Source organism: Neltuma alba, unplaced genomic scaffold (genome assembly GCF_004799145.2).
Source record: "Neltuma alba isolate B1F8T4 unplaced genomic scaffold, ASM479914v2 tig00007445_pilon, whole genome shotgun sequence".
Taxonomy (NCBI): Eukaryota; Viridiplantae; Streptophyta; class Magnoliopsida; order Fabales; family Fabaceae; genus Neltuma; species Neltuma alba.
Window position 1 is genome coordinate 19331 of NW_021634785.1, and position 14659 is coordinate 33989.

The following is a 14659-nucleotide window of genomic DNA, read 5'->3' on the forward strand; positions in this document are numbered from 1 at the left end:
TATTAACGTATATAAAAGAAAATTAAAGGATATACATTTCTTAATTTGTTGTTCTGAAAATTAAGAACCGGAGGTACTATTAAAGAAATAAATTGAAAAAGTAAGCTATCCATATATAATTCTACTTTAAATCCTCAATACTGTATTTTATTTGACCAAAACTGACACGTTCATTTGTTCTAATGTTGAAATGCTTCCGATTTTCAGAGCCAGCCGCAGTCTCGTCATGGGCATTAAGCCTTTGATAGCAAGTAGCAACAAAGATGTACTTCAATGTTCAAGGAGCGTTTATAGCCCCAAACCCATTGAATTGGATTGGGTTACCTAGGTGAAAAGAGAGAAGGAAAAAAAAGGGATGGGTTGGTCAAAACCCTACCAGTCACTAAAACCACAAAAAAAAATTACAATACCCTTGACAATAAGACAAGGAGTCACACTTACTCTGTTTTTAGGTCAATTGTAAAAAAGGCCACATTATAATGAATAATGTAGATAACACAATCGCAAGCCCATAACCAAAAATTGTACTTCTTCCTATCTTAATATAAGAATTAGTTTGACAGTCAATTTGATTCTAAATATAAGACCCCTAATTCACTTTGTCTCCAATATTTATTCATTTTAGCCTTAAATAATCCTTATAGCGGTTGCATATGTTAAGAAGTTAATATATATATAGGTAATTCAAACACACATGATTAATAACGGTATTTTAAGAAATACAATATCTATTTAGTGAAAATAATGTTCAAATTTCAACTAGGGCTTTTATTAAAAGCCGGAGGTAACAAAAGCTATGGTTGTTACTAGTCCATTCAGCCTAAAAGAATAATTACTTCAACAGAAACCGCATGTGGATTTCAAATTTGAAATATGCGCAAGAGACAATACCATTGGTCACGAAAAAAATTGTGCTAAAGGGACGATACTGATCAACATTAAGCTCAATGCATACACACAACAACCATCATATAGGAATATAAGACCGTTGACCCAATGATGCCGAAAAGTGCAATGCATAATTTTTTATACAGAAAATCATACCATGCAAACTATGTACGCCAGAAGATAGCAACGTTCTTCATTGTGAAACAATGTATGGAATTAAATCAATTAATCGTGAATTTAGGGAAGCAGTATATTATCATAAACACAGCAATATTGCATACCAACCCAGGGATGGTCATGGCGGTGAACATTATTAGACATTTCATGAGAAAATACGGAGTATTGTTTCAGCAATATGAGGTGAAAATAGAGAGTCTAGAGACCCTTCATTAGAAAAAATAAAAGCAATAGTTTATAATTGTCATAATCATTCAAAAATTTTTAGCCTATGTTTATAATGCAAGATACATCACGTAGAAAGGGAAACTGCATGAAAACTCAGGTCAATTACCTCATCTTTCATTATATTTTTGACCAATTTGTTGCTGAGCTTTTGTGATCATCAATACGAATGATAAACCTAGGCTATGTTTAGATTGTCATTACAAAAGCTAAAAGCACCTGGAAAAGGCTGTAACCGAGGTTGGTGGCTTATTTGAGGAAAAATGATTGTTTGGATGTGTTGCTTTTGGAACTGACTTATAACCAAAAGCTACTTATTTTCGGACGCTCCCTGTTCCAGCTTTTCCATCGTTCAAAATGCAATTTACTGTTACAGGGCAATTAATGGGTATTATTTCTCTCACCTATCATTTTCACCCAACCCCAACGCCTCAGAATACTTGACCCCTCAGAACACTCGATCGAGCAACAGGGAGGCTCCTCTTGCTCTGCATTCGGCCTTCTATCCGTCACTCTCGGCACTCTCTCGCCGTCTCCATCCATGGGTCTCTGTCCGTCGCTCTCTCCGGCGTCTCCATCCGTGGATCTCGGCGGTTGTTTTCCCTCCATCACTGTCGCGACAAATCTGTGTCATCCTTCCTTACCATCACCGGCGTGTGTGTGCAAAGAATCGCGGCTGTCTTCCTCCTCCGGTCAAGGTACTGTGGTTGCCTTTCTTTTCTTTTTCCTGTTCGACTTCAGATCCTCCGTTCTCCTTGTCGGTGCTGACCGTGGTTGAAGGAGGCGGGTTATTTTTTTTCCCCTTTCTCCTCTGGTTGTAGCTGCTGTTGTGTGTGCAAAGAATCATCTCCTGTGTTTTTTTACCCCTTCTCCTGCGGACGTTCTATTTTGACCGAAGCATATGATGGTTTGGCAAGTGCTGGTGTGCCCTTGTCGAAGTGAACCAGTAGAGTGCATGACTTCTCCATTTCTGATCTCCAATCTTTACGCGCAAACCATCATATGCTTCGGTCAAAATAGATATGTGGATATATTTAGCTAGGATATGTGGATGTATTCCGGCTTGGTTGAAGCTTTTGATTCACACGGTTATATTTGGAATGTGGATATATTTAGCATGTATGAACAATCTGAATATTGGAAAAAGAAATCATTCACACGATTGATTATACTACTTGATTATATTGAGAGTTTGGCAAATCTATTGTGTTTTGTGATTCTGTGTTTTTTGTTATCCGTCCTCATTCATGAGCAATTTTAAATTTTTTTTGGTTTTTCCGGCTACATTGAGCACTGGGTTTGAAATTTTGATCCAAACATGAATTTAGAGCTCTGCCAATTTTCAGTGACGTTTATTCCATTTCAATTCATTGCCCATGTTGAGTTGAATTTGTTATGGTCTTGGTTAAGCTGAAAATTCTAGTATTAAGGTTAGCATACCCCAAGTTTGCTTGAATTAAGGCACTTTTGGTGATAAATTGATTTACATAATATTGTGGATTTATACTGCTTCATTATACTATTTGATTCTTGACTAATTGTGGGTTTGATATATATGTAATTTCAACAAGAACTATGAGTAACGATAAAAGCAAAGCACATTGGGATGTGAGCACCACAGGTGTTTTTCTCAAAATATGTGTTGCCCAGATTTATAGCAAACTGCGTCAAGGATCTTCATTTACAAAACAAGGTTGGGACAACATTCACAAAACTTTCAATGAAAGGACAGGGAGAGGATATGAAAAAAAAGCAGCTGAAAAATAGGTTAGATAACTTGAGAAAAGAGTGGAAGACATTTGATAAACTAATTGCTAAGAAGACCGTTATAGGGTGGGACCCTGAAAGGAACACAGTGGTGGCATTTGATGAGTGGTGGGAGAGGAAATTACGGGTATGAACTAGCTTGTGTTAATTTAGAAGCAGTATTATACTTTTGGAATATATTTAACTTTGGTTTACTTTTGACTTTGCAGGAAAATCCAGCATATGAAAAGTTTAGGCACTATGGGTTAAGGTTTCACACTGAATTGGAAACTATATTCAAGGATACTATGGCATCAGGAGATGATATGTGGGCACCATCTTGGACCGGGCCTGAGCCACAGAGGGGTGATCAACCAAATGACTACCAACCAACAATGAATTGGCAAGAAGGTTCAGGGGATAGGCAAGACGACACTGGACGCCGTGCAGGAGTTTCGGACTATTTGGATGGCATCAATTTAACTGCAAACACATCGAACACTGCACCCACTGTACCTTGTGTTTCAGGGAGTCAAGGGAAGAGGAAGAGAGGTGAAGGGTTGGATAGGTACAAGAAGCAAAAAATGCTAGCGACAAGAAGAATAGCAGACTCAGTGAGTTCGATTGAGAAGGCTTAATTAGTACGGCAGAGGCAATAAACAAAATCTCCAACAATGACAACACTACTGAGCTTACCACTGATCTGCTGAGTATGCCTGAAATTGTTAGTGACACTCATCTATGTGTCATCTGTTGTAATCTGCTGGCAAACAAGACATTCAGGGACATATATGCTGGTTTGACAGAAAATCGGGAGGTATTAGTAGCTTGGTTGAAGCACAATGCTGCAAACCCGCCACTATATGCTGCACTCAAGAATCCTTGAGTTGTGCCTAGTGACTTATTGTGATTTCTGTTTATCTATCTTAATGTATTTGGCTATTGTGTGTCATGACAATGTGTTTAATGATTATATGTGTTTCATGACTTTGTTTAATGTTGTGTGTTTCATGACTACGTTTAATGTTGTGTTTCATGACTATGTATAATTATTATGTTACAATTTAATGGCTATTTATCACTTATCTTTTCTCTTCTTTTTTTGTGAAAATAGTACTCACATTTAGTATTTAACTACTCACAGGTAACATAATCCATGTCTGATTCAACGGAGGGTTGGGACGACGAACAGTTTCAATTACTTCCCGCCTTACATGAACACACAACACAATTATCACAATTAAGTGGGTTAATGGATCAGTATGTGACACTTTTTCTGTGCAAACAACCATGCAGAACTAGCAAACAAACAGGTTATTTATGGGTTCAAGAACTTTTGCACGAGCATGAAGGACGGTCTAAAGAAATGTTTCGAATGGAAACAGAGATATTCCATCGATTATGTTCTAAATTGGTTGAACATGGGTTGCAAAATTCTAAGTACATAGGTGTCCATGAATTTGTTGCCATGTTCTTGAATACAATTGCGCATGGTCAGTGTAATAGGATGATTCAAGAAAGATTTCAGCGTTCAGGAGAAACTGTCAGTCGGCATTTTCATAGTGTTAGATGCTTGCCTCAATTTATCTCGAGAAAATATCAGGCCTATTGATCCTGCATTCTCCTATTGCCACCCAAAAATAGCAAATGATCCACGATACTTTCCATTTTTTAAGGATGCAATTGGTGCAATTGATGGCACCCATATAAAATGTCAAGTTAGTCAAGCTAGACAAGACAAATATATTGGAAGGAAGGGATTTCCAAGTCAAAATGTCATGGCCGTATGTGATTGGGATATGTGCTTCATGTTCGTGTTGGCAGGCTGGGAAGGTAGTGCACATGATGCTCGTGTCTTTCAATCTGCTATTTCAACTCCATCCATGAATTTTCCTCATCCATCTGAAGGTATATTTCTGTAAATTTCAAATCAATTATTTTAAAATTAAGCTTCAATTGCATTATTTGGTTGATGATTTTCTAGGCAAATTTTATTTGGTTGATACTGGCTATTCATCACAAGTGGGATACCTTGGCCCGTACAGACGTGAGCGCTATCACCTCCTAGACTTTAATCGTCAGCTAGGATTTAGAAATGAGAATGAGGCCTTCAATTATTATCATTCAAGTTTGAGATGCACTATTGAAAGAACTTTTGGGGTTTGGAAGAATAGGTTTGCAATCTTAAGAGACATGCCCAGATTCAAGTTTCAAGCACAAGTCCGCATAGTTTGTGCAACAATGGCTGTCCATAATTTTATCAGGCAAAATTCTCTAACTGATGACCGCTTTATACAAGTTGAGCATGGAAGTATAATAGATGAAGACAATAATCATCCAGCTGGTGAGGCATCCTCGTCAAGTTCAACATCTACTGCACAAATGAATCGTGTTCGTGACTCAATTAGAGACCAGATTGTGCAAAGCTTACGATCTAATTAGTTATGTCATTTTATTTACTTTAATTAGAGACCAAATGAATTTTCATTTGATTTATGTTCATGTTCGTCTATTAAATACGATCTAATTACTTATGTAATTTCATTTACTCTAATTAGAGACGAAATGAATTTTAATTTATGTTCATGTTTGTCCATTATATATATTTAATTAATTATCTATAATGTGTTTTTAAATTTTTCTTGGTGACATATTTTTATTTTATAATCTCACAAATAAATTATTTTTATTTTATCATAATAATTTTAGATTTTTTTTTAAAATTATTATATTAAAAATATCAAACACTATTATTCAATATAGTATATGCCATTTTCAGTCATTTTACAACTGAACTAACTTTTATTTATCCAAACAACTTTTACTTTTTCAACTAACTTTTTAAAAGCACCTATCTAAACATACCATAACTGACTTTTATTCTAATTTCAGTTAGAAAAGTCAGTTGGACTATAAGTCAGTTTTACCCAACGCCAATCCAAACATACCCCTAGTTGTTTCCTCTCAGCAAGAGAGTCTATCTTTTTGCAGGAAGCATGCAAAGAAGGAGAATCAATAATAGCCAAATTATAAACACATTTGAAAACCACCAAACCAGCAACTTAACAACACTGACATGCCAAACTTATAGTTCAGTCACCTGAGCCTTCATTATTTTTGGTGCACACAAATTGCAAGACTTCATTGCCTCAATGAGGGTGTACAAGAACAGCAGATGAACATCCTAAGCACGACAGGCACAATCTGAATCGGACAAAATATATTAACTGCAACTGACCAAATACTACAACCAATAGTAAAGACTAGAGATGTTTGGACAAGAAAACCAACTTAAAGGAAGCAACAGTAGACTGATTCAGATGTTTTACTAGTGTTTCAAGTAACTGGGATTGTTATATTAATTTGAAGAATCTTTGCAAATTAGGACTTCAACTGATTCTCTTGCCAGGTAGAAGATATGATAAGGATTCAATAATTACCCTGATATAACAAAGGTAGAATCTTATATATTCTTACCTAGGTACTTGTACTGATAATGATATGTACATATATTTTTTACCATTATTTAATAGATCGGATCCTGTTCAGTTTTTTATCACATGAATGCATTGTGGTTATATCTGTTTAAGCACTTTGAAGATGATTGCCACACACACAATAATCTAGTACCTAATTAGATTTTATACATGGATAACATTCATATACGATGGTCTGTGTATCTCTTTTAATATATTGCTCACGTGAAAGATTAAGACATGATATTATCTGGTGTACATGATTTTAAATGATTATTTTAAATTTTAAATTGTCATATCATGTGATTGTCTAATGCAGAATCGACCTTCACGCGAACCCTATTGGAATCACAATTTATTGTGTTCATTGGTTTTCAATATCAGACGCTATGATAAATTTTAGTGAATGCACAGGATCACAAGGTTGCTAGTGTCCCTTGTTTCTCATTGTGTATACAGGGATCTTTATTTTGAACAGTGAACCCTATAAGGGTCTGATAGCAGACACATTAAGTGTCCCCTGTTGCTCACATCAATAACTTATTGCGTTCAACGTGATTTCTTAGCTATATCAGACAATTTCAAATTTTAAATATAACTTATTGTGTTCACGGGATGATATCATCCCTCTCGATGATATCATGTGATTTCCTAGTCCTACAAATGCCTAAATACATAAAAATATCATAATTTTAAACAGGAAGAAAAAACGAATGCCTAATACTACTTCTCAAGTAGACTGACAGATAGAAGAGATGGAGAGCGGAAGGTCATGGTTGATGATAATTACCCCACAAAGTGGCAACATTGATAGTTCTTGCAAGCTGGTTGCACTGTCACATTTTAATCAGGTGCTTGTCTGATAATGCCCAAGCAAGTAATATTGGTCTATGCCAGCTAAATCACAAAATGGAATTAATTATATCATCGCTGCAGGTTCAAATGAATAATAGCTATGCTTGTGTAAAATACAAACACTAAAATAAAGCACCATAAAAACTACAGACACACAGAGATATCAAGTGCAAACATTAAAAGCACCATTAAAGTAGTCATCATCATTGAAGAAGATAAAAATATAATCCAATAAGGTTATAACGAATTGGGCTCTGCCAGTAATCACTTGATCCCGTCTAAGTTAAATTCTAACACAGATAAAAATGTTAAATGTCTTTGTGAAAGCATCTGTATATCTTGCCAAAGCACCTTTAACTACGTTGACTAAGCACCTTAATGTTGGAAGGTCAGCATACAAATTTAATTATGCTCCTGAAAATACTAAGGTAGCAGAAGCCATTGCCTTGGCGATTCAATGGTGAGGAGACGAGTTGGACCTATTAAAATGCAAATCCTCTCTTGTACTACGTTTTATGCCTTGCAACTCAAGTCTGAGGAAACGATTTGAGCTTCTTGTAGCATACCCTTGTGACTAAGTCCAGAAATAAGTTGATAACAGATGCGTTCATTTAGGGAATAGCCTCTGTCAGACATTTCTTTATACCAAAAGTACGCCTCATTGAAATCCTTCACACTGCAACATCCCTTCACCAGTATGTTATATGTATCAGCTTTTGGAACCACTCCTTTGGCCTTCATGTCATGAACAAGATGCTTTACTTCCAACACCCTTTTATCCGCAAGGTATACCAAAATTAAGCTGTTATAAGTTACATTGTCCGAATTAATCCCCTGCTCAACCATCCGTCGGTGCAAAGACATTGCCTTCTCAACATTCCCTTCTTCTTCAGCGTAAGTGCAAATCATCGCATTATATACAACTCGATCTGGAACCAAACCCATTTCTAACATTTCCTGATACAGCCTCTCTGCTGTCACAACCCCTTCCTTGATGCTTGCATTGATCAAAGGATGAAACGTCCTAACTGTAGGTTTTATGCCCACTTTCTTCATATTATCATACAATTCAAGGCATTTATGGGTGTCACCTGACCTAGCATATCCTGAGATCAAGGAGTTGTATGAGATTACATCTGGATTGTATCCATTGCTACCCATTTGCTGGAAAAACTCCTCAGCTTCTGTTATCCTTCCATCTTTTCCGAGCCCATATATGAGCGTATTGTATGTCACAAGAGTTGGAGCTGGTCCATTTTTAACCATTTCCTCAAAAAGTCTCAAGGCGTCTGTCATTTTGCCCATTGAGCAGCTACCTTCAATGAGCATATTATATATTTCTGCGTTTGGAGAAACCCCTCGGTTTGCCATATCCGCAAGGATCAGTTCCGCTTCAAGAAGCTTGCCTCCTTTGCATAAGCAATTTACCAGAAGACCATAGCTCAAGACACTAGGCTCTATCCCTGCCTTTTCCATTTCCTCGAGAATCTGGAAACATTTCTCAAATTGACTCATGCAGCCGTAACCATTAATTAAAATGTTATAAGTCTCCAAACTTGGGGAAACACCCTTCTCTGCCATCTTCTTCAACCATCTCTCTGCCTGGTCCACCTCCTTTATTTCAAAGAACTTGTTAATGAGGGTATTGAACGTCACATAGCTAGCCTCCACCCCACGTTCTTCCATTTGCTCAATTGTCAGTATGGCTTTCTCTATGTGACCCGCTTGGCAGTATGCATTCACTAACACATTGTACACTATCTTACTTGGTATAAATCCACTCTCTGTTAGTTTGGTCAAAACCTCCTTGGCCTTTTCAACCATACCCGCTCTGCATAATCCATCCAACAAAATACTACAAGTATACTCGTTGATCATCTCCCCTTTGTCCAACAAACCATTATTATTTCCACTTGAAACACCATCAAATATAATTTGAGTGAATCCATCCGGCAAAAACTTGTTAGCCTCCATCTCTTGCAACAATGACCTCGCTTCTGCCATCCTCTGTGAATCACAAAGACCATTCAACATAGAATTGTACGTGACAAGATTAGGCTCCACATTTTCCACCCTCATCCTCTCCCTCAAAGCCAAAGCTCTCTCTATCTCTCCCACCTTGCAGTATCCATCAATCAGCGTATTATAAGTAACCAAATTCGGAACCAGCTTCCTTTTGATCATTTCATCAAACAGATTGTGAGCATCTGTGATTCTCCGCTCTTTACACAACCCACCTATTACCAGGTTATAAATAAACGAAGAGGGGCTCACTCCTCCCTCCTCCATGTCATTGATCAATTCGAGAGCCCTTTTTAAGTCCTTCAGCATCACTGCAGCCTGAACAGCTTTGCCGTATGAGAAAGTGTTGGGTTGAATGCCAGACTCCACAAATTCCGGGAATAGATCAAGAATTTTCTTATACTGTTTCAAAGTAATCAAAGTTTCGAGCAACCGATTCACCGAACCTGTCGAAGGAAGCATACCGTCTTTCTTCATCAAGTAGTATAACTCCATAGCTTCATCGACCATCTCGGACTCGGAGCAAGCCCGGAAAAGCAAATTTGAGAAAAGGGGTTTCAAGGAGGGTGCTGAGAGGGAGAAGTAGTCGTGCAGGTCCAAGGGAGAACAAAATGGGTTTTTAGAGAGAACCAGGGATTTGATGAACCTTTGGACAGCATGACCGCGGCCCTTTTCAAGTAAATTTTGAAACTCACGAACTTGTTCAAGCCGTTCTTGTTCTTGTGAATCGGATTGATTATTAAATTCTCCGGAAGGCTCATTTATTGGGGTATGGTGGGTTTCAGCAGGTGTCTCTGAAACAGTTTCGGAGCAGAAGCAAAGGGAAAGTGGAACATGTATGGAATTGCAGAGGTCTTTTCTGAGTGATCCATGCAACTTTCGAAGAACTACAAGAGCAGCGCACCTTCCCATTTGTGATGCCTTACGGGGTCGGTTCATTTTTCGCTTAAAACCTCTCCTCATCTACGTGATGTTTCTGGCACAAAAACCATTTCTTAAAAAGTGCGTATCCAAAATGACCAGTGTCAAGGGCTATAAAGTGTTTGAACAGAACGAGTTTGAAATTAAAAATTAAAATGAAAAACACTTCAAACATTTCCGGAGTCTCTAACATCGCAGATCAATAGAGATGACCGTAGAAAGACAATTTCCGTTCATATAACGGGGAAAAGAGCAGGCAAGCCAGCGCACTGTCAAAAACCAACACGACCCAGACAAGTGGTAAACCAGATGCCAGAAAAGTGAAGCATATCGGTGGCAGCACCGCTGGGAACGGCAGCTTAAGAAAAGGTACCACCGCTGCATGTCAAATCTACCTGTAGTAATCAAACACCGTTATCAAAGATGTTTCTGGCACAAAAACCATTTCTTAAAAAGAAATAAAAATAAAGTAAGATAGATGAGAACATTCCATTCAAACTTTTACATGACTATCTACTGAAGTGAATCCAAAGCACCCATCATAAATCCTCATAACTCAGAGGCATTCATAATAGAAATTAATATCTATGTGTTTACATTAATTATTTTCTTTCGACATCTAATCAATGCTATATCTTAGCTACGAAATTGTTCTTCATCTTTCACTCACTTCAGATCTATAGATACCAGTACCACCCAAAGCATCAAGGCAAGGCAGATCTTCGACAGCCGTGGCAATCCAACCGTCGAGGTATAAATCTTTCCTTATCCTTAATCCTTCTTCGCCTCCTTCTTAATCTCTTAATTTCGATCATTTCTAGGACTCCCATCTGTTTGTTAACAGTCTCACCGTCACTATCATCCTTTCTTTCTATCTTTCGCTCTCTACTTTTGCGGTTTGTTGAAACAAATTGTAATCGCGCTCAAAATAGCTGCCATGATGATTCTTTGAAGATATTTACATGTTCTCACCTTCACAACAACGACAATTTTCCGGGCGTCTGGATACTTCTTAACACGATTGTTTTGCAGAGAAGATCATGGTTTTGATAAAAACCATTCAAACACCTAGTTAAAACCCAAAAATTCTTATTCATTAATTTTACCATTAATTTTCTTCTCATATTACATTCTTGGATCATTTTCACAACTATAATGAAAGGACATGAGGCATGCTGCTCTGTAAGTGACACAGACTATTCCTTTGCCTTTTGCATTATAATACTTGTCTGTTCCTATTTATAATCTTATTTATGAAGTAGGAAGAAGAGATACCATTAAAATTTATAATATAAATATACTCTTTTACTGTTTATTTATTACTGTGTAGATTTATTTTTTCGAAAGTGTATATTAAATATGGTTAAAATTGAAAAATTATTTAGTTTTAAAGTAATATTAATGAGATCTAAAAATTTTCTTGATTACTGTGAAACGGTGATTACAGAAATACTCTCTCTGTCTTTTATTATAAGATCTAATTTTTTGAATATGTTTGTCTTTTTTTATAAGATCCATTTTGAATTTATCTGAACATTTAATGCATTATTACCTATTTTATCTCTAGTTTAATACGTTTAATATATTCTCTTTTTTCATTTATTTCACTGTTACTTTCTCACATCTATCCATTTATATATAGAGATATATTTAGAAAAATATATATTTGCTACAAATAACAAGTCTTTGCCTTGATTTGTACTGTGCCTCCTTGATGCTTGAAGCAGAGTATTTATTGAAACCCAATTAGAAGGCTTATCACTCTTTTCATGTCAATTTCTGCTTTATGGTATTGTAGAAGCCAAGCCAACTTATTGTCGAAGTTAACAAAACCACAATAAAAGCAGACCACTGTAACTTTGGTGCTAGGAAACTGACAGCTGACTTTGCATCATTTGTAGCAGTAGTAGCACAGTTGTAAATTGTCAAGAGAGATTGCAAGTTTGCATGATATCTTCTTTTTTTTTTTTGCTTTCTGCCTTCTTCTTCTTCTTATATGTTTATATATATTAGGCAACTTTCATTCGTTTTCAACAATGGAAGGCTCTACAGCCATTCCCTTTTCGGTTGGTGTATCTGTGAAATTTAAAATTACAGGACACCATTTAATTGCTGTCATAACAACTTTGAAAATAACGTACCTACCATGTGTCTATTTCCAAACTCATGTTATTTTCGCACTCAGTTCCGGTACAATTCCCTTCTTTCTTTTGGTTCATAAACTTGTGTTTCTGTTCATATTAGAAACTTAATCAGCTTGTTCATTCTTTGTCCTTGTTCTTTATATGTCAGCAATCTTCATGCAAGGATTTCGATTCATCCTTTCTTGAACCTCAGGCTTAGTGGATCATTTGTGAGAGAGAGTCTATCTAAAGAAAGGAAAGGACCCATTCTGTAAACAAGGAAGAAAGCCAATAATGGATTCAGCATATCAGGGCCACGCGTACTAAGTTTTAATTGCTTGATAGTTAGTAAAGGAAGAGAACATTATTTATTTATGTTTGTGTTTTGGGGGTAGGTGAGTTCTTTAAATGGCAAACCCAATGATCTGAAGCCTTATTGCTTATCTATTCTGTATTATGATCCAACATGCCATCGGATTTCCTGAACTCATCGGTTCTATCATCTTTCAAGAAAGACTTTTCAAGGAGACTTATTGCCTTTCATGTACACGATGATTGAAACATAAGTGGAAGATTTATCCACCGCATAATTTCGATTTGCTAGCAATCAAGTGCCCTGCCTATTCGTTATGGATTAATTTTTGAGTCAGATCACTTTAATGCATTTTTTTTTTGGCCAAAGCACTTTAATGCATATTGAACAGTGAAAATTTACGAGAGAAATCTTGAAGATAGAGTGAGGATTCCAGCAGACTTTATATTTTTATAGTTGAACATAAAGTTCTTCACATTCAGTGAAAGAGTTATTTCAGGGCCCATTAATGCACGGGTTATAAATGTTACTACGAGAATGGCCAATTTATAAGCCCCACTGATTAATCATGATGGACAAGCATTAAAGCAAATGCTTGGTACATGGATATTGGAAAAGGAACGGGGAACTTTTAATTATTGACAGCGTGCCATAGGCAGAAGGATCAAAGGCAGAAAAAAGGATGAGAGTAGGCAACTTGGCAATTTCCAGTCCTTTTGTTTGCCTCAATTATGAATCACAGATCTACAGGTGAACCCGATTAGGAAAAACAAGCTCTGAACTGTCCTCAACTATGAGGACTTTGGCTGCAGAAAATAGTGCCTGAGGCTCGTGTTATTCCAAGCACTTTGTCCATAATCTACAGTATCTTCCAGATAGATAGCCCTACATATCCAAGACTCATTCATGTTGTACTTTACTAGACTATATCAGAACTGCCATTAAAAGTCTCACTGTCATCTTTTTTTTCTTCCAAAGAAGACTAGAGTAAATTAACAAAAGAAAGCAGAAACTGGGCATTCTAATTCAAGAATTCTGAGACGGTAAGGTTATCTTTTTGCTGTTAAGGGCTACTGGAGAAATCACACGGATAGTTCCAATCAAGAAGCTCATCAATCATCTGCATTGCCTCTTCATCTTCCACCTCGCTTGCAGCTTCACTGCTAATGGCGTCTGCAGCAGTTTTATCATCACCTTGCTGTGCTTGTTTCTTGCCAAGCTCTACCCTGACGACCCAATTGGAATCCGAGCGAGGTCCTGGTCTCTTTTGCCACACACCAATGTGAGAATTATCAGAATCAAGCCTGAGACAAGTGAGGGAAGGAGATGGGTCCTTGCAGCATTTCTTAAGCTTTGTGGATAACAGCTCTGAGAGAGCCTTGGGAGACAAGAAAGACCCTCCTCCATCTTCAGCTTCATTCAATGGAGCTGGGAAATTTGTCTTTGCATTTCTACCATTCATCAAAATGGCTGCTTGATCATATGCCCTCGCTGCTGCCTCTGCCGTCTCAAATGTCCCCAGCCACACCCTTCTCTTTCTGCAACATACGCAGACACAGAGAGAAATATATATCAGAATCCAGAGTCTTAACGGTAGGAAACGGGACTAGTTATTAATGTACATGAAATGAATATAAGAGAACCATAAATAAACAAGGAAGTGGTGATTACAGCAGAGGATGGCGAATTTCTGACACCCAAGAGCCCCACTGGCGCTGCCTTACTCCTCTGAACTTCTTTGATTGTACCATGCTGACGCGTGGAGATCAAACAAAGAGAGAAAGGGAAAGAAAAGGTTCAAGTTTTAGTACGAATAATGGAGATGGAGGGCATATTAATAGTGGGATGATGAGGGCACAAAGTCAAGGAGGAGAGACTCATTAGAGTTTGTGAGGTGTTTGTGAATTCATAGT

General features: G+C 37.2%; 2 protein-coding genes and 1 long non-coding RNA gene across 5 annotated transcripts; all 3 read right to left on the reverse strand.

Moving 5' to 3' along the window:
- Positions 1–5980: 5980 nt before the first annotated feature.
- LOC114752599 (uncharacterized) lies at positions 5981–7775 on the reverse strand. 2 transcript variants are annotated; one of them, XR_003740861.1, is made up of 3 exons: positions 7303–7775; positions 6137–6240; positions 5981–6013 (listed from the first exon to the last, which is right to left on the reverse strand). It is a non-coding gene; the product is annotated as an uncharacterized LOC114752599 (long non-coding RNA). The 2 variants fall into 2 exon arrangements; XR_003740860.1 differs by having other exon boundaries at positions 5981–6017.
- Positions 7776–7793: 18 nt separating this feature from the next.
- Positions 7794–11305, reverse strand: LOC114752598 (pentatricopeptide repeat-containing protein At5g12100, mitochondrial-like). 2 transcript variants are annotated; one of them, XM_028941358.1, is made up of 2 exons: positions 11283–11305; positions 7794–10365 (listed from the first exon to the last, which is right to left on the reverse strand). In XM_028941358.1, exon 2 carries the CDS (start codon positions 10350–10352, stop codon positions 7881–7883), a length of 2472 nt encoding a protein of 823 aa, XP_028797191.1. In that variant the 5' UTR covers positions 10353–10365; positions 11283–11305; the 3' UTR covers positions 7794–7880. The 2 variants fall into 2 exon arrangements, with proteins under 2 accessions (XP_028797191.1, XP_028797190.1); XM_028941357.1 differs by lacking the exon at positions 11283–11305 and adding an exon at positions 10981–11060.
- A 1971-nt stretch (positions 11306–13276) lies between these two features.
- LOC114752602 (ethylene-responsive transcription factor SHINE 2-like) lies at positions 13277–14607 on the reverse strand. The gene is made up of 2 exons (XM_028941362.1): positions 14418–14607; positions 13277–14284 (listed from the first exon to the last, which is right to left on the reverse strand). The coding sequence occupies exons 1-2, from the start codon at positions 14495–14497 to the stop codon at positions 13810–13812; spliced, it is 555 nt and encodes a 184-aa protein (XP_028797195.1). The 5' UTR covers positions 14498–14607; the 3' UTR covers positions 13277–13809.
- Positions 14608–14659: the final 52 nt, after the last annotated feature.

What these genes read in the sequence shown, in the direction of transcription:
- LOC114752598 (XM_028941358.1), bottom strand. Translation starts at nt 10,352, where the DNA reads ATGAGGAGAGGTTTTAAGCGAAAAATGAACCGACCCCGTAAGGCATCA.
- LOC114752602 (XM_028941362.1), bottom strand. Translation starts at nt 14,497, where the DNA reads ATGGTACAATCAAAGAAGTTCAGAGGAGTAAGGCAGCGCCAGTGGGGC. An exon ending in GAAATTCGCCATCCTCTGCT is followed by an intron (nt 14,285 to 14,417) that starts GTAATCACCACT and finishes CGTATGTTGCAG; the next exon opens with AAAGAGAAGGGTGTGGCTGG.